This window comes from Molossus molossus, unplaced genomic scaffold (genome assembly GCF_014108415.1).
Source record: "Molossus molossus isolate mMolMol1 unplaced genomic scaffold, mMolMol1.p scaffold_m16_p_23, whole genome shotgun sequence".
Taxonomy (NCBI): Eukaryota; Metazoa; Chordata; class Mammalia; order Chiroptera; family Molossidae; genus Molossus; species Molossus molossus.
Genome location: NW_023425359.1, coordinates 24,963,720 through 24,982,625, shown reverse-complemented (window position 1 = coordinate 24,982,625; position 18,906 = coordinate 24,963,720). Strand labels below are relative to the sequence as shown.

The 18,906-nt window shown below is 61.4% G+C and overlaps 2 protein-coding genes across 2 annotated transcripts in view; both read right to left on the bottom strand.

Annotated features, from left to right (window-relative positions):
* Nucleotides 1-2,321: 2,321 nt before the first annotated feature.
* Nucleotides 2,322-3,533, bottom strand: GPR25 (G protein-coupled receptor 25). The gene has a single exon (XM_036277778.1). The coding sequence runs from the start codon at nt 3,531-3,533 to the stop codon at nt 2,322-2,324; it is 1,212 nt and encodes a 403-aa protein (XP_036133671.1).
* A 6,971-nt stretch (nt 3,534-10,504) lies between these two features.
* The window catches only part of CAMSAP2 (calmodulin regulated spectrin associated protein family member 2), a 44,839-nt gene continuing 36,437 nt past the window's right edge, over nt 10,505-18,906 (bottom strand). The window contains exons 12-18 of the mRNA XM_036277701.1: nt 15,725-17,837; nt 14,516-14,652; nt 13,558-13,775; nt 12,633-12,705; nt 11,816-11,931; nt 11,449-11,567; nt 10,505-10,810 (exon numbers count right to left, since the gene is read on the bottom strand). Of these exons, the coding sequence (XP_036133594.1) occupies nt 10,505-10,810; nt 11,449-11,567; nt 11,816-11,931; nt 12,633-12,705; nt 13,558-13,775; nt 14,516-14,652; nt 15,725-17,837 (3,082 nt within the window). The remainder of the gene's footprint in view (nt 10,811-11,448; nt 11,568-11,815; nt 11,932-12,632; nt 12,706-13,557; nt 13,776-14,515; nt 14,653-15,724; nt 17,838-18,906) is intronic.

Here is an 18,906-nt window from a genome sequence, read left to right as displayed (position 1 = left end):
GGACACATTGAGTGGCTGCCACCTGCACAACCCAACCAGGGCCGGGGACAAACTGCAACTGAGGTACGTGCCCTTAGCGGGAACCGAACCCGGGTCTCTCTGGACCACAGGCCAACGCTCTAACTGCTGAGCCAAAGCGGCCAGGGCGATTGTGTTAAAACGTATCATCATTCTCTGATCTCTCTAAGTGACGTCGCGATCCACACCGCGTTGCCTGGCGTGTGCGCTGAGCTCCAGACCCGGGAAGAAGCTGGAGAAAGGCGCTGAGGTCCGGGTTTCAGGGGGGCGGGTGTGAACATGTCTCGGCTCTGCTGCGGATGGACCGACTTCCTCCTAAAGAACCTGCAGTTTACGCTCTGCCCAGCCCCGTGCCAGCAGCCTCCATCCATGAACCAGCCTCGTCTCCCCCCATGAGAAATGGGGGCTCAGGGGTCCTCTCTCCTTCTGGTCTGAGAATAAGAGAACATCTCCAAGGGACATGAGGAGGGCTAATTCAGTGACCGACCCCACGGAGGGAGGGACTTTCTGTCCCGTCAGAGGGAAATGCTGGGTTTCGGTGAGTGCTGGGGCAGGGCGGGGGTGGGGCGGGTTGAAAGCCCACCTGGGCACCAAGCAGCTGCTTCCTGTCTCTACTAAGTCAGGAGAAGCTGGTGGGACGCGCCGACAGGTGGGGACTCTGTCCAGACAGCCCAGCGAAGGGCCTGTTCTGGAAGCTGAGGTCTCGCTATGCGGAATCATTTCTTGCCTCAGAGTGATGGAGAGGGTAGGAAGGACCCGGACAGGCCTGAGCTGTCACACAGGGAAGGGAAGGGACGTTTGTGCAGGCTGGACCCCCAGGGAGAAGTCCTGAGTTCCTGTCCTCTACCCGACTGACATGGCTTTGGGGCGCATCCTCTTTAGTCAAAGTCCAGCTAAGCTAAAAAGGAAAGGCAAGAACGAGAGGCAACAAGCATTTATTTGCGATAGGAAGGGTAGCCCCGGGAAGCACTGGAAGTCTCTGGAGCAGGAGACAAAGGGGGGGTGTTTGTGAGGGAGGGGCCGGAACAGTGACCGGATTCTCAGCAAGGTTTTCGTTTTCAGTCCGTAGTCATGATGACTGCTACTTTGTTACCTTCGCAAAGAGTCTCTGGGACACGCTGTTGCTGCCGGCCCCGCCCGGAGGTCACTGTGCCCGGCTTGGACATGGGGAGGGCCGAGGCCTCAGTCGCACAAGGCAGTTCCTCTGGGGCGGCAGCACCACCCCCATTTTAAAGTGGCCCCATCTGGATGAGCTCCGGCAGTCCCAGAAGCCGCAGGCAAGTCGCAGAATCAGAAAATGGACACACACGCGTACTGCACGGTCTCGGACAGCCCAGGGGAAAAGGCCCGGAGCCTATTTGGAAGTCATGATGCCACATTTCCTCTTTGAGGGCACACCTGGCTGGCAGATGCCCTTAGCTCCTTGCTTTTCTGTCTATGACCTTCAAGGTGGGAAACGTTCTTTGGAATAAGCAGCAGCAGCAGCAGCAGCAGCAGCAGCAGCAGCAGCAGCGATGTGTTGCCAGCCCTTGGGATGGCTTCGCCCACACACAGCGCCCACAGCCCTACATCATGGCAAATCCTGGCGGGCCTGAGGTCACCCCCAATGAGTCAGATGAGTTCTGTCTGAGCCGGAGTTGAGCTGCCCCCTGACACTCATCTCTCTCCTGCTCCAGTCAAGAATGACGCCTCGTCGAGCTCGGGTTCCCAGCGGTGCTTACTGAGGAAGGTGACCCCCCACGGAAGGTTCTGGTGTCCCCGGCCGAATGACAGGCCTGGTGAGAGATCCCAGCTCCTCTGTCCCAGGGACAGGCCAGGATAACTTCCAGGTGAGTCCTGCAGCTCCAGGGGTCGGAGGAGTATCAACCCCGGGGCAGCCCTTCTGGGAAATGGCTGGGGCTGGTTCCCAGGGCTTTGGTGAACGTTGAAAATGAAAATCTGGTGGATGGTGACAACTGACAAGGCCGAATCTACGATGGTGGCAGACAAAAGGGCAGCTGCTTCCCACAGTCGGGGTTTTTTGGAGAGCGAGAGGCCTGAGGTCTGACTCGGAGAAGGTATTTCTCAGGAGCCTGGCTGTTGTGGAGGCCGTAGCAACGGCGCTGGAGTGGCTCTGGGGGTCTGAGTTTGATATTCTGGCCAGTGCGGCTCCTGACGGGGCAGGGAAGGATCACCCCTCCTGTACCCCGAGAGCCTGGCGCATCCGGGCTGCTCTTTTCGCAGGACCCCCCTGGACTAGAGGAAGTGAGCCCCGGCGCCCTCTGGACTGAGAGACAGCGGCCCGGTAGCCTGGCTGGGGGAGTTTAGGAAGCGCTGAGGTTTGGGGAAGCCGACGACGGAGAGGCGATCCCCGGGGTGCCAGCGGAGCGTCCTGCGGCCCGCAGAGGAGACGCGTCTGGGGATCCAGCCGCCTCCCTGGACCTCCGCCGGCCTGGGGCCCTTACGGGCCGGCTGGGGCCGGTCCACGCTCCTCCCCCGCTGTCGGCCGGGCTCCGGGGCTCCGCACTGAGGTCCCCGGAGCGCGAGGACACCGAGCTGAGCCCGTGCGCCAGGCGCCAGGCCCGGACGCGGAACGAGCGGTCCAGCAGAAGGTAGATGAGAGGATTGGCGCAGCTGTGGCTGAAGGCCAGGCAAGTGGCGACGGTGAGTCCCCAGCGGAGCGCCTGCAGCAGGCGGCAGGGCAGCGGCAGCGCCCCGAGGCGCGCCAGGTGGAGGACAGCGCGCAGGGCGCCGAAGGGCAGCCAGGCGCCCACGAAGGCGCCCTCCACGGCGCAGATGATGTGCAGCGGGGCGGCGGGGACGCGGCCCAGGCGCAGCGGCCGGCGCAGACGGCGTGCGAGGCGGCAGTAGCAGAACAGGGTGGCGCCCAGGGGCAGCGCGCAGGTGAGCAGCAGCAGCAGCAGCCCGAGCGCCTGGAGGGCGTCGGAGGGCCGCTCCCCGCACTGGCTGCCCGGGCCGTCGGGCAGCGGCTGCAGGTCGCGGGAGACCAGGGCGGGCAGGCCGACCAGCAGCGCCACGGCCCAGGCGCCCCGGCACAGGGCGCGCGCGCACCGCGGGGAGCGCAGCGGCCGCGCCCGGAGCGGCAGGGCCACCGCCAGGTAGCGGTCGGCGGCCATGCCCACCAGCAGCAAGGCGCCGGCGCAGCGCGAGGCGGCCAGCGCGAAGCCGCTCAGCTTGCACAGCGCGAGGCCGAAGGGCCAGCGGCCGCCCCTCGCCGCCGCCGCGGCCCACAGGGGCAGCGTCAGCACCAGGCCCAGGTCGGCGGCCGCCAGGTGCAGCACGAAGGTGTCCGCCAGACGCCGCGGACCGCGCCGCGGGGCCAGCAGCCTCAGCACCAGGCAGTTGCCAAGCAGGCCCACGCAGAAGGCCGCCAGGTAGAGCGCCGGGACGAAGGCGTGGGCGTGGGGCAGCTCCCAGGACGCGCACAGCTCCAGCTCCTCCTCCAGGGCGCCAGACCCCGAGTAGTCCCAGGACACGGACTCGGGGCTGGGGCTCCAGGGCTCGGTGATGGGCATGGCTGGGCCAGAGTCTGCGCGCACCCACGACACAGGCGGGAGCTCTGCAGGCGGGTGCCCAGCACCTCCCTTCCTGCCACCCCAGGGGATGGGTGGGCAGGAAGGTGGTGGAGGAGGGAGGCGGCTGTGGGGGAGGGGCAGCTCCTATGGCGCAGATGGTGGCCCACAAAGTAGGGTGGCACCGAGGTGAGGAAGGGCCACGGACTGGGCAGAGGAGCGTCACCGCTGGGCCCTGGGAGGAAAAGTCCTCGGTGCCAGGAGACCCTCCTGGCTCCCACCGGAGCAGCCTGAGGTCGGGGTGCATGAGGGATGGTGCCCTGTGCCTGGTCTGTTCTCACCCCCGCCCCAGGCCCCTTGCTGCTGTTTTCTCTAGTTTCCAAGGTGAGAAGACAGACCGAAGAGGTTTTCACAGGGTGGGGTGGGGCCTCAGCCTGTGCCCGTCCACCTGTCCTGGGCTCTCTGCCGCACAGCCCCCGGCGAGTGGTGGAGCCTGCCCGTGGGGACCAGCCTCCTAGTCAGGAACTGGCCCCCGACTTCTCAAGTGGTTCTCAGTGTCTTAAAATGCTGGGGCTGGCCCGGCCGGTGTGGCTCAGTGGTTGAGCGTCGACCCTGCACCCCGAGGTCACCTATTCAATTCCCATTCAGGGCACATGCCCGGGTTGTGGGCCCATCCCCAGTGGGGGGCATGCAGGAGGCGGCCCATCGATGTTTCTCTCTCTCTCTCCCTCTCTCTCTCAAAATCAATAAAGAAAAACAGTTTAAAAAAAAATGCTGGGTTAAATGTTTGAACGCAAAAAGTGGCTTTTCTGACCCAATTGGGCCCTTGTGGCACCGACGAGAACGTCTAGGCTGAGGAGTGAGGGGTGTGGGAACTTTGCCCAGATGGAAGGGGCAGAGCCTGGGGTCCTAGCCCAGCTCTCCCCCGTCTCCCCCCATCTGGCAGAGCCCGCCTGTTACTCGAACAGAGATGGAAGCTCCGTGCACTGACAGTGGATCAGGCTAGCGTAGGTCAGTTGTCCTACGAGCCCACAGCAGGGAGAGTCGGGGACAGGTCACAGGGGAGGGTGGGAGTGAAGCCTGCCCCGGAGGGGTGGTGGGTCCAAGGAGGCAAGGATGGGCGAGGGAAGCTGGGCCCTTTCTGCAGAAGGTGGGTGCAACAGGGACAGTGGGCAATGCCAGCGAGGCCCGCCATCCCCCATGAGATGTGCACAGGGACTCACGCTCCTGGGCCCACCCACTGTTACCAGGAATGAGTGATGACCAGGGGGTTCGGAGGAGCATCGCCAGTGTCCTCTGAGTCACTGACAGTGCCAGGCACCGATCCCCGCACTGAAGGGACCCACCCTTGGCCTTCGATGTTCACAGTTCAGGTTCGGGGAGCACAGATGTCCTGCAGCACCGCGGCCACCAAGCCACCCTGGAAACGCCAGAAACCAAGTCCTCTGGGCCTTGGAGAGGGCAGTTCCGTCCGATGGGGAGGGGAGCTGAACTGTTAGCGGCAGTTCCTGGGCCCAGGGTGACCGCAGCCTGGCGGGGAGGGCGTGGCAGGAGAGGAAGCGGATGACAGGGGCTTGGGTTTCCTTCTGTAGGTGCTGAGGAGCCCCCCGCCATTTCTGAGTAGGATGCGACACCCATGTTTGGTTAGAACTGTGGGCCGGACCGGACGGGCTCAGGCCTGGCGACCCCACCGTCATTTGTGTTGGGGGTAGGAAGGTCTGGCGGCGGGGGACAGAAGGGAGAGGGTCTACTCAAGAGACAAGTGCAACACTGTAGGGGTCTCTGTCGAGAGGAGTTCAGGACGGGCCGGGGGCCCTGGAGGGGACCACGGGGATGCCACCCTGTCCCCTGAGGTCGGGACCACAGAGAGGCCTGTATGTGTATTTGGCTCTGATGTTACGGAAGGTGATGAAATCATTTGTGAGTCAAACCAGGCCACTCCCGAGAGTCTCAGAAACACTGTCCTCGTCAGCAGGGGCCCCACACCAGGACTGCCTGAGGTCCCCCTGGTCCATGCGACCCCCAGGGAGCTGGACACGCGTGAGGAGAGAGGGGCCTGCTGTGTCCAGCCTGGTCCTCTCCCAGGCCTGTGACAGATGGCGAAAGGCAGGCGGGAGAGGTGGTCGGGGAACCAGGTTTCTGTCCCTCCCTCGTGGGCGCTCCAGCCCCCAGCCTCAGGCTTCCCGTCGACCCCCATGTCCCCGAGGGTAGAAGGGCCAGGCCTGGCGTCTGAGCACGGGTGCTGGGGAGTGGCACCCACATCCTGGTGGCCGGCGTCTGAGACTCCTTCCCTAGACCTGCGGGCAGTGCCCACTCGCCTGGCTGAGGGCTCCTGGGCACCGCTCCCCTTGGGCAGCTCCATCGGGCACACCCGGAGCACCGGCGATTCTGAAATCGAGAGGTGAACAGCAGGGAGCCACCAGGTGAACGAGAAGATGGGGTGAGCCGCCAAGAGGGCCATGGGCGGGGGTGGGGAAGTGCAAATAGGTTGTTTTTTTCAAAAACAGACTTATTTCCTGGGCTGTGGTCTCGCACACAAGGGAAGTCAGTGGCCCAGGGCACATGGCGGATCCTCTCCACTGGGCTTGGGCCCCGTGGGCCTTCCTGAGCTTGTCTGGACGGGAAGAAGCGGCAGAGGCGGGAGCTGGGGACAGAGGCCTCCCAGGTACCCAGCGGGTTTTAGGGACCTGGCTCACGGCTCCCTCTTCTCCCCACAGGAGGTGGAGCGTGGCCACCTGCTGCCAGGTGTCAACAAAGCAAAGCACAAAGGGTTTTCCCCCATTCTTGGGGCTTCTCTGTCCGTCAGGGTGAGGGGCACACGCCCGAGGCCGCTTTCAGGGGGAGCGTCCCTCACTCCGGCCTCTCGTGGACGCTCCGTCCCTCCCCCTGTAATTTCTCACCTGACCTTTCAGAAGTGCAGACATTGTATCGCCTTTCCCGGCACGAGCGCCCTGTGGAATACGGGCGGACAAGGCTGTCCCAGGTGAGGGCCGTTCGTAGCCTGTGCTCTTGGCTTCTCCGGTTTCACCTTGTTTCAGATACTCGCCAGGTGTCCGGCTCCTTTCTCAGCGCGGCCGGCCGCTGGTGGCTGGAGGCGGACGCTGGGTGCGCACGCAGTTCTCTGGGCTGCTTCCTTTTCTGGTTCCCGAGTGTTGGACTTGCGGGTGGCGCCACTGTTTGCTGTCATGGAAACTCGTAGTAAATAACTGTGCTCACGGCCGTTGTTTTTCTCCTCTGGCGCCCTTCTCATGGTACAAATGCCCTCGTGAAGGTCAGGGGCTCAGTCACTGTGCCCGTTCTCCGGGGCGCCTTCCGGCCAGTGTGAAACACCAGCGCCAGAGGTCGCACTGGAGCCTCAGGCTGGCCCCACGCGGCTTTTCAACCACATCAGGCATCTGAGAGGGAGAGGGAGACGCTGGGACCCAGAAATCTGACGTTTCGAGTTCACTCATCGAAGTGGCGATGAGAGGGAGCCTGGCCGTGGGCGGGCCCCCCACACTCCCGGTGGGTCACCGGTTCACTGTGAGTGTGTGTGGGGGGGCTGTAGGTGTGATGGTAGGCGAAGATTATTTTTTGTGTGGTTGTTTTGTTATTAAGATCTTTTTAAAAATTGCTCTGGTCTCACCCGGCTGGTGTGGCTTCAGTGGTTGAGCATTGACCCTGCACCAAGAGGTCACCGGTTCAATTCCCGGTCAGGGCACGTGCCCAGGTTGTGGGTCTGATCCCCGGTGGGGGGCGTGCAGGAGGCGGCCCATCCATGTTCTCCCTCATCGATGTTTGTCTCTCTCTCCCTCTTCCTTCCTCTTTTTAAAAATCAACAAAGGAGAAAAAGAGTTAAAATAAGTAAATAAATAAATTGCTCTGGTCTCAAGGAGTAGAATTGGCAAAATCCAAGCAAAACTTAGAGCACCCAGTGCGGGGGGGGGGGGGGGGCACACATGGAACACGCACCTGTGAGCCCGTTAGCCGCTCGCTTTAAAGGTGCACAGTGTGCCCTGGCCGGTTTGGCTCAGCGGTTAAAGCGTCGGCCTGCGGTCCGGAGAGACCAGGGTTCGGTTCCCGCTAAGGGCACGTACTTCGGTTGCAGTTTGTCCCCGGCCCTGGTTGGTCGTGCGGGTGGCAGCCACTCGATGTGTCCCTTCACGTCGATGTTTCTCTCTCTCTCTCCCTTCCTCTCTCTCCCTCCCACTCTATCTGTACAAAAAATGGAAAAATATCCTCGGGTGAGGATAAAAAACAAACAAATAAAGGTGCACAGTGTGATCACGGATTCCCCCAGAGCGAAGGCGCACGGACAAGGTCGATACAACACGGGCACGAACACTCACAGCGAAACGCAGAAAGTTACAGGCTTCTTAACTGTCTCCGGTCATATTCGAACAATGTCAGTGTCATCAAAACGTACCACTTGGGAACATTCAGATTGTTACATTCAAACAGAGGTTAAGACACCGGAACACGATATGATGAGTTCACCTAAATTCACACAGTGCTACAAAAAAGCCACATCGTACTCCAGACAGGTCGTTTGGTGCCATGCTTTATTCAGGTGAGGGAGAACCACCGGACCGGGGACGGCACAGCGGGCGTGTCGGAGGGCTCTGCGGGCACAGGGGGCACACACCGATGCTGCCCGACAGCGCCCGGGGACCACCAGGAAGAGGCTGGCCCTGGCCGTGCACAGCCAGAGGCCCTGTGAAGAGGAGCGAGAAGCTTCCCGGAGCCTCGGCAAACGGAAGCCGACGGCGCACTGGCGCCTTGACGAGTATTTGGCAAACGTGACTGAGTAATTCTCGGGGTGATCCGGCCCCCGATGACGGAAGCACCGGGGTGTTCCCCAGGCTGCCGAAAACCCCCAGGCTCGATGAAATGGCGTAACTTGCATTTGTGTAATTGTTAAAACATGATTTTTAAAAACAGCTGCACCGCCCTGGCCGGTTTGGCTCAGCGGTTAGAGTGTCGGCCTGCGGTCCGGAGAGACCCGGGTTCGGTTCCCGCTAAGGGCACGTACTTCGGTTGCAGTTTGTCCCCGGCCCTAGTTGGTCGTGCGGGTGGCAGCCACTCGATGTGTCCCTTCACGTCGATGTTTCCCTCTCTCTCTCTTCCTCTCTCTCCCTCCCACTCTACCTGAACAAAAAATGGAAAAATATCCTCGAGTGAGGATAAAAAAAAAACAGCTGCACCGCAGTATTTAAAAACTCTGCCGATCTAGGGAAACCGATCCACGCCCCTGCTCGGGAGCGAGCGGATGCTATGCTGAGCGCGGGCGACCTTCCGTGTCGGACGTCACTGCTGGACGCGCACCGGAGAAGGAAGGGCCGGCCTGTTTAGCTGTGAATACGTTTCCCATTTCTGAAAATTCAGTGTCCGAGTAACACGGAGAAGACCGCTTGGACAGGGAAGTGATTCAGTAAAACGCTAATTCTCTTCAGACTACTACTATTTGCCACGTTTTAATTCGATTTATTTCCTCTTTTTTTTAGAACCAGTCTTAATCTAAACATCATCTGACAAGGACCCCTCCCGACAGGCAGGGCGGGGCACGGGCTGCAGAGCGGCCTGACATGCAGACGAGGTCACAGACAGTCCTGACACACACGCATTTGCACAGATATTGGAAAAAAAATCTGTAAAATTTTTTACAGTTTTAACAAATATACATAAATATAGGAACATAAATTACAGTACGATATTGACAGCGTCTGAGGAAGTCTCGACAGCCCAAAGGGTGACGCCAACAGGCCCCGTGAGGAGACGCACGCGCCCGGACGGCCGCCCCTGCTCTCCTCGGGGAAGCAGTCAGCACGCCGCGGGCGTCGGCTGTTCCCTAAGCGCCTCCGGCAGAGAAGCGTCTGCACTTTGGTCTGTTCCCGTGCACGGTGCAACCCACGGCTCCACGGCCGCCACACACTCACGTGGCAGGTCCCACGGCCGCCACACACTCACGTGGCAGGTCCCACGGCCGTCCGAGTCTCTTCCTGAGAACGGAGGCCCACTCGCCCCCACGCACGGCTAAGGGCAGGGCTGTGTGGACCTCACAGGTGCCGTGATCTGAGCTGTGCCTCGGACAGGGTGAAAAGGAAGCAAAAATCTACATAAAGTCATGGGGAGCTATTTCAAAATTAAAATGTAGCCCTTTGTACATGTTTAAAAGCTCTAAATATAGTTTTGATGTTGGTTATAAATAAAATAAGGTGAAGACACGAGACCCGGCAGGACCTCGCCCCTGTGCAGGACGAGGCCGCTCTGACGCCCTCACCCCAGGCAGACGTCTGTCAGAAGGACACCCGCACGGCTCCGAGTTGGCCAGAGCGGTGCGGACAACACCGACCTAATCACAACTTCTTACAGCTTCTTACTCGCGTTATAAGCTTGTGGTTTAAAGCGAACCTACTAGCAGCTCTTTACGACACCTCCCCTTGGCTGATTAAGAAACGTTAATACTTGAGTGGATAATAAATACAGGCTGTAAATACTCGGCAGAGCCCTCATCCCGACGCTCCGACACCAGGGACTAGCCGGCGCCTCCAAGCGCCACAAGAAAGGGGCGTGGCCCGTGCAGAGGCCTCCCTGCACGTGACCCCATGTGGAATGACAGGTGTCCTGGCACAGCCCAAGGAGAGAGGTACAAAATAAACCGTCTGAAGACAAGCACATACATGAAAAGTTTTTTAAAAAAGCAACGAGTGAACCCATCATTTGTAGCATCGCCATGTCCCCCAAGTCCAGCTTGCGTGAGAGTCGGGCTCCAACGCTCCTGGCAGCGCGCAGGTGCCCGGAGGGACCGCCCCCGCGGAGCGTCCACCCCACGGGCACTGACCGGGGAGAGCCTGCCCCCCGCGCTGAGGCCTCCCTCCGGTCGCCCGGCGCAGAGCTGTGCCCGGCGTGGCCAGGCGGCAGCGGCGGGCAGGAAGGCGGCGGCGGGCAGGAGAGGAGGCAGAGCCGGCGCGAACGCCCTGCGGCCCCTCCGGCTCCTACGCCCTCGTGGGCAGCAGCTTCTTGGGCGTCCCGGGTCTCTTGGTCTGCCACAGGTGGCTGTGGATGGTGATGGCGTCCACGCTCGCAGACAAAGTCTTCGCAGGGATGTGGCTGAACTGCTTCCTGTCAGAATTGTACTTGTAAAGTCCCTCGATCATTTTCTTGGTGATGGACTTGGGGCCGATCCCAGTCAGCTTGCTGATGTCCTCCGTTTCCGGGCAGTAAGTGTACAGGGACCTGAACTGGCAGCCGGAATCCCGGAACAAGATCAGGAAGTTATTGGCGTCCGACTTCTCCATTTCCTGCGGAATAAAAAACAAAAACGAAACAAAACAATAAAAAACCTTCAGTATTTTGCTGAATAACTACTGCATTTCTTGGTCAAATCTGGTGACATACATTTGAAACATAACTTATTAATAGTCAAAATCACACACACGTTCTCAAAGCAAAGCTTTGACCACAGATGTGCGGCACCTCCCCCGAGGTCCTGGCAGGGAACAGGGCACAGAGGACCTGCCGAACCCGGGGCCCCTCTAGAGACGGGGTCGACCGTGACCGGCCGGCAGTGATCTGTCTGCTTTGTTCCACGGCTTCATTTTCAAACAGGAAACTACTTGTCTGCATCACGACGCCCCAACGAGCGAACCTGGGCAAGGAAATGGCGCACGGCCGTCCTGGGCCGGCAGGCGGCGCCCGCATGGAGCGCTCGGCTTAACAGGTGGCGCGCGGGCTCCTCCGCGCCCACGGCAGCGCCCAGGGAGAGCCCGCGCCCCACGGCAGCGCCCGGGCTCCTCCGCGCCCACGGCAGCGCCCAGGGAGAGCCCGCGCCCCATGGCAGCGCCCGGGCTCCTCCGCGCCCACGGCAGCGCCCAGGGACAGCCCGCTCCCCGTCGCCTGCCGCTCCGAAGGGGCAGACGTGCTCCCAGGCCCCGCTCACCTCCAGGACCTTCTTCTTCTGCCCCTCGTTCACCTTCCCCGCCAGGCAGCAGTGCGCCAGCGCGTTCTGCACTATGTGCTTGTTGGACTTGGCGCTCGGCTCTCGGTACAGCTTCGGCCCTGTGGGGAGGCAGACGCAGTGAGCGGCGCGGTCCCGGGTCAGGGCCCTGCCGGGCCGAGTGCCCATCGTCCCCACACCGACGGGAGCCGTGGCGGGAAGCGAGCGAGCGCCCGGAGCCTGGGCTGCCGACACCCCGACCAGAACACCGGTTCTGACCCGCCTCGCCATGGTCTCTGCAGGGGGACCTAGCTCTGTCCTCCTTCCCGGGTCCCGCGAAGACGTTTTCCTGCACGTGTGCAGGCCTCACCTGTGTACTCCGTCCCCGAGGCCACCGACGACGTGGTGGAGGCGTTCTCCCAGTCTTTCTCTCCGTTCCGACTGCCGCAGCGGCTCGGGGACAGGAGCCCTTCCACAGACTCCGACCTGAGCAGCAAACAGCATTGGGGCGTCTCAGCCAGGCAGAAGGCGCGGGGACCAGGTCTGTGAGAGGGCCCACCGAACCAGCCCGGAGGTGAGACCCGCGTGGGACACTGTGCGCTCACAGCCGGCCCTCCGGGGCCTGAGGGCAGCAGTCACCCCGCGGGCACTGCTGACTGAGGAGGTGTCCACCTGGACACTGGCCACCAAAGCAACTCGATGGTGACCGGGCACGATGACACCGCCAGAGCACCCTGCTTTCACAGCTAAAGGAACATGGCTCTTAGCCCCTGTCTGCATCCTATGGGGAGAGGGCACGAGAGGCCCCTCCTGCGCCAAGGCACCCGCTCCGGGTTCTCCCGTGGGGACAGCTCGGCTCCGGGGTTCTCCCAGTGGGGACAGCTCGGCTCCGGGGTTCTCCCGGTGGGGACAGCTCGGCTCCGGGGTTCTCCCGGTGGGGACAGCTGGCGTCCTTCCTGTCCTGCAGGCGCCCTTGCCGAGCGCCTCAACGGCCACTGCTAATGTCCACTTTACAGAAAGTCTCTCTCAGTGTCGCTCACGGTGACACCCCGGAAGGTACTCGGTGAGAGGAGCAGACGCTCCACACACGACTCTCTTGTAGCCGTTCGAGTCCACGAGATGTGGCCTAGTCGTGCCCGTGACGCCTCCCGAAAGCTGGAAGGACCGCGGGGGGGGGGGGCAGTTACCTGGGTGTCCGCTTGCCCGAGTGCTCGCTCTCGTTGTCGCCCGTGTTCAGTGACGCCAGAGACAGGCTGGAGACTGAAAAACACGATAAAGTCGTGATCCTGGATGAAAACAAAACTGCCGGGACCCTGGGGAGGAGCTGCCGTCAGCTCCCCGTGGCCTGTGCAGGGGGGGGGAGGGCTCAGCGTGTCCTCGCCTGGGGCGCATGCCCGCCACGCCCGTGGGCACACGGGGCACACGCACCGTTCTCCACGCCCTCAGGAAGGGTGACAGACGGACTGCTGGTAGGAGTGGTTCCAAGAGGGACGTGTAATGAGACACGATATGGTGCTTGTGAGGTAAACAGTGAACAACAAGGATAAAGTATATTTAAGGTGAAAATATAATTTCTTGCTTTTAGCCAATACTGAGTATCAGAAGTTTTATTGGCTAGAAACGGCTGGGTTATGTTCTTTCCTCAGTGTTAGAATAACGATAGGAATTCTTTAAAATTTTCAGTGGGTTTTAGTTTCAACCAGATAAATACTGTTTCTAAACGTGAGCATGCATGTTGAGTTAACAAAAGGTATGCCCTCTCAACTCCAGACACTATAAACTGGGGTGTGACCACGTCTAGTCAAGGACCTCGAACTGCGGCGCCCTCACGCGGGTGTCCCGGCGCACCCCACATCCCGCCCGGCCCTGGGACTCCTGGAGGAGTGGCTGCCGGTGCAGGCGGTCACCCCGGGCAGGCGCCGCACAGGTCAGCACCGTAGGGGACCCTGAGCGTCCCCACGGCCTTTCACGCACACAGACCCCTCGGCCCGGGCTGACCGCTCACTCTGGTCCCAGCGGGGAGCACGCGGCCTCGGCCGGCCTCCAGTCCAGCGGCCAGGGCACAGCCCACAGGAGGGCAGCCAGGCGGTGTTTTCCACGCACAGCGGTTACCTGGAGGACCCTGGGTGGGAGTTTTGGGGGAGTCGGCGTGGTCTCTGTGGATGGACTTGGGGCGCCTCTTCTGCTTCGCAGCCTGCGGGCGGGGCTTGAGCACGGTGTCCATGTCCTGCATGAGCTTCAGCTGCTTGCGCCGCAGGTACTCCTGCCGGATGAACTCCCGGCGCGCCCGCTCCTCCTCCTTCCTCTGCCGCTCCTCCTCCGTCTTCCGCCTGGGGGGCCAGAGGGCACGTTCTGCTCTGCACCACAGGGAGCAGGCCCCGGGCAGAGCTGCTCACGGGGGGGGGGGGGGGGGGGGGGGGGGGGGGGGGGAGCGTACTGATTCCAGCACCGCGGGGAAAGGGTCCAGAGTGGACGAGATACTTTAGGGCATTAAAGTCTCTGTGAATATACCGTTAACAAAAGTGTGTGTGTGTGTGTGTGTGTGTGTGTGTGTGAGATCCAGTTATTTTTTAATTTTTTTTTTAGAAAAAAGGGAGAGAGGGAGAGAGAGAGGGGGGGAAACATCGATCGGCTCTTCCACTGATGGGTGCGTCCTCTGGCTGAGTCTTGTCTGTGCCCTGCCTGGGGTCAAACCCACAGCCCTGGTCACTGGGACGATGCTCTAACCCACTGAGCACCCGGCCAGGCCAGTGAAGTTCTTTTAAGTTAATGTGGTTTCTGGAGAACTTTACTTTGAAATGCCTCAAACTTAAGGTAAAAATATACAACCAAGTAATACTTTGGGAAAACAAATCAACTTTTAAAAAGCACCAAAAACCAGCATTAACTCAGTTGCCTGTACATGGCAAACGTCTTAACAATCTGTAGTGAAAACCTGTCCCCTCCTCATTTACCTGTGACCGAGCCGCAGCTGTCCCCTCCTCACAGTCACCTGTGGCCGGGCCACCCGTCCCCCTTCCCCCGCCGGGCCCACCCGCCCCGCCCCGCCCCACCCCGCCCCCGCCGGCACCTGGCCTCCTCCCTCCTGCTCTCCATCTCTGCTTCCAGCTGCTGCTTCCGCAGCTGCGTCTCCTTCTCCCTCCGCAGCCGCTTCTCCAGCAGGGCTGCCCGCTTCAGCGCCATGTCGTCCTCTGCCTTCTGGTCGTCCTGGGAACAGGGCATCGAGCAAGTGAGATGCTTGAGGGACTGACCTTCTCTGTCAGTCCCTGTAACGGGACATTGGAAACACCTACGCGGTCTCATGCCAAGCCTGCCCGTGTACACACGTGTTCCGGAAACCAGGAAGGAAGGGGTCACGGCGGCACCTGCCAACACATGGCGAAGGCACACGCTCACCCAGGGCGCGCTGCACCCGGGAAGGGGCGAAGGCACACGCTCACCCAGGGCGCGCTGCACCCGGGAAGGGGCGAAGGCACACGCTCACCCAGGGCGCGCTGCACCCGGGAAGGGGCCAAGGCACACGCTCACCCAGGGCGCGCTGCACCCGGGAAGGGGCGAAGGAGCACCATCCATAGAAAGGAACGAAGGGCAGAGTTTCCCCGATCAGTAACGAGTGGGGAATTCCCCCCATTCTCAGAACTGAATTCACGGGGTCTCTAAGACACACGCTCGACAGAGAAGCCCCAAGTCAAAGCCAGAAGACAGCCGCCAAAGTCCACGGGTGACGCCGTGGCCACGTCCCTGCCAGCGGAGCCACGCGGAGACTTTCCTGCAGGAGAGAAGGTGGCCCCTGCGCTCCTCCGAGTCTCAGACCTGAGAGCGGGTCTGTGGTCTGCTGGTCTCCCAGGCCTGCCTCGGTTTCCACCCGAAGCGGTCCCAGGTCCAGACAGCTTCCAAATGCTTCCGCACTCGGGAGGTCACAGCTGCAGAAGGGCAATGTCCCGACAACTCACGGGACAGGGCCACAGGCCGCCTGGGCGACCGGCCACAGCACCAGGCACAGACATCAATGCAGGAGGGACCTGCGGTGCCCAGGCAGGGAGCTCAGGGGCACACGGATAAGGGGCGCAGACCAGCAGCTCAGAGAGGGGGACTCGGGGTGGACAGTCGGGAAATACAAATGAGCAGGGAGCCGCTCACAGGCGTTTCCAACACGCGGGGCGGGGCAGGCTCTCCCAGGGGTTCATGGGAGGCTGGGGCCAAGGGGCTGCGACTGGAAGAAGCATGTCCCCCCAAACCCACCCCACCCGCGGGACTCCAACACGGGCGCACGGCGTACCTTGAAAAAGAATCCGCAGCACACTTTCTGGTCATCATCAAATTGCTCTCTGTCACTTTCTCCATCATCTCTTTCCACAGACACATCCGCCTTCTCGGGGGGTTTCAAGTCCGAGAGGGACACTTCGATGAGACTGACGTTCTTGGGAGCAGCGGGCGGGAAGGTAGGCCGGGGCGGGGGCTCTGCGGGTGGGCTGGGCGGGTCCTTGCTGGGCGTCAGGCGCACCGTCTCGGTGACGGGCTGAGACAGCACCTCAGACACGGTGGCCTCCAGGGGCCTCCTCTCCTCCTTGGGGCCTGCGCCGTCCTTCTGGCCTTCCTCCTTGGGTTTGGGCTCCTCCGACGGCGGTTCCCCATCGTCTCCGTCATCCCCGAAACACACGAAGGAGCGAGTCTGGATGCGCGCCTGGCTAGGGGAGAACCTCCTGAGCCGCGGGAGGCTGTCCACCGACCGAGGGGGCGTCAGCGTGCGGCTCAGGGGGGTAATCTTCAGCTCGTTTGGCCGAGGAGTCCTGGGGTTCTTCACCGAGAAGGAGGTGCCTTTCCTGTGGGAAGACTGTGGAGACGGGTGGGCGGGGCGCGGGGGCTCAGGGGACGGGCCGGGCCGGGCGGGCCTGGGCTCCCGGCTCTGCTTGTGCGGGGAGGGCTGGGGCGGGGAGCCGGCCCAGGACGGTCGCTCCCGCCGCTGCATCAGCACCTCCTGCTGCAGCGACAGCCGCTGCATCTCCTGCCTCAGGAGCAGCAGGGAGGAGTTGAGCTTCTCGATGGACCGCGTGTACTCCAGCATCTCCCCCTCGGCCGCCGGCTCCTCCGAGGGGCTCCCCAGGCCCCACGGCTTCTCCGGGTCCACAGGCGTGGTGGGCGACTCGGGCCACCTGTTGGGGGCGCTCTCCGTGCTCTCCTTGATGTCCGCCAGGGACTTGCTCCTCTGCCCGCCGGCTCTCTGTGGCTCCCTCTCCTGCACCCGGTCGCTGAACACCTGCTCGTCCTCCGCCCCGGCTGCTTCCTCACGCAGCGGGGCACCCCCGTCTCCCCGCTTTTTCACCACCGTGAGGAAGGCCGTCCTGCCCATCTTCTGCCTCTGCCTGGTGAAGGCGGCCTCCACCCTCTGCTTCTGGGCCTCGATGGCGCGTCTCTTCTCCTCCAGCCGCATCCGCAGCTGCAGCACCTCGGAAGCCAGCAGCTGCGCGCTGTCCCGGCCCTGCGCCAGGCCGGCCTCCTCCGGGGCCTGCGCCCAGGCCACCACGTGCGGGATGTTCAGCTCCGAGCCCTCCGGCGTCGTCTTCTGGGAGCTGCTCCCACTGCTCCTCCCGTCGGTGTGGTTCAGCTTCCGGAACTTCTGCTCGGCGAAGCTGGTCATCTTCACGCCGGAGCTGGAGGACGCGCTGCTGCCCGGCTGAGACCGGGTGCTCACGGTGCTGGGGCAGGGGCTCAGGGCCTCGCGGCCGCCGCGCACATCGTAGTCCTGAAGGAACTTGGACGCGTCGTCCATGTCGGAGTCCAGGCTGACTGTGTAATCTCTCAGGGAAGAGTCTTCGTCCACCGTCCCCGGGATGTCTTCGGAAGGAACGTGGATGCCAGTGTCCACCTCGGTGTCGTCGGTGACGGGGCTCAAGGCACCTTTGGTGTCGGTGATGGGGTCAGGACTAGACGGAGGAAGCTGGAGGTTGGCGCTGAGGGGACCCACGTCCGGGCTGTGGAGAAAGAAGCCGTTGGCAGCGGGGCCCCGGGGGGGCGCGCGGGGGGCCTGCTCCGTGTCGTGGATGATCTGCAGAGCCTCCTCGATGCTCGGCGCCTCCACCTGGCTGCCCAGCTCGTCCGGAAGGGCGCGGCTCTGTGAAGCTCCCTCGGGGAGCCGGCAGCGCGCGTTCTCACTGGCGCCCGCGCCGAGGGGCGGGCGCAGGCCCAGCTCTTCCTCGATGTCGTCCACGTCCTCTTCCCCGTTGACGGGCTTGAAGGACAGGTGCTTTCTCATGTTTCTATTCACACGACTGTTGTTCAGAGAGAGGCCTTCATTACTGACAGAGCGAGGGAGTCCTCGGCTGGGAGTGGGTCTCTGCACAGTGTTTTCTTTATCAAAAGAAATATCAAATGAAACTCCATGCACTGATGATCTAAAAAAATTCAAAAACAAAAATTCTTAAAATCCCAGCAAAGAAGCAATTTTATATCACTGAACAATTATTATTTTTTTTTATCCTCACCCGAGGACATTTTTTCCATTTTTTGTTCAGGTAGAGTGGGAGGGAGAGAGAGGAACAGAGAGAGAGAGAAACATCGACGTGAAAGGGACACATCGAGTGGCTGCCACCCGCACGACCGACCAGGGCCGGGGACAAACTGCAACCGAGGTACGTCCCCTTAGCGGGAACCGAACCCGGGTCTCTTCGGACCTCAGGCCGACGCTCTAACCGCTGAGCCAAACCGGCCAGGGCTTGACTGTAATTTTAAATAATTGTTCAGTGAGCCCTGGCCGGTTTGGTTCAGCGGTTAGAGCGTCGGCCTGCGGTCCGGAGAGACCCGGGTTCGGTTCCCGCTAAGGGCACGTACCTCGGTTGCAGTTTGTCCCCGGCCCTGGTCGGTCGTGCGGGTGGCAGACACTCGATGTGTCCCTTTCACGTCGATGTTTCTCTCTCTCTCTCCCTCCCACTCTATCTGTACAAAAAATGGAAAAATGTCCTCGGGTGAGGATAAAAAAAAATAAAATAAAATTACAGTCAAGCCCTGGCTGGTTTGGGTCAGCGGTTAGAATGTTGGCCCACGGGCCAAAGAGTCGCGGGTTTGATTCCAGTCAAGGGCACGCAGCTCAGTGTGGTTTGGTCCCCAGCCTGGTCGGGGTCCTGCAGGAGGCAGCCAGTCGATGTGTCTCTCTCACGTGGATGTTTTTCCTTCTCCCCCCCCTCCCTCCTTCCCACTCTATCTTAAGATAAATAGAAACATATCCTCAGGTGAGGATTTAAAATAAATAAATAAAAATAAAACGAAATCACAGTCGGCCCTCAGCATCTTTGGAGGATTGGTCCAGGAGGCCCTGTGGGCACCAAACCCGAGGAAGATCAAGTCCCTACTACAGGAGGCAGAGCGTTTGCAGTAACCCGGCCCCTCCCCGTGGGCTTCAAGCCATCTGCACAGATCGAGGCCCCGAGGAATGTGAATGCTGTGTGAATGTTACACGGTATCACG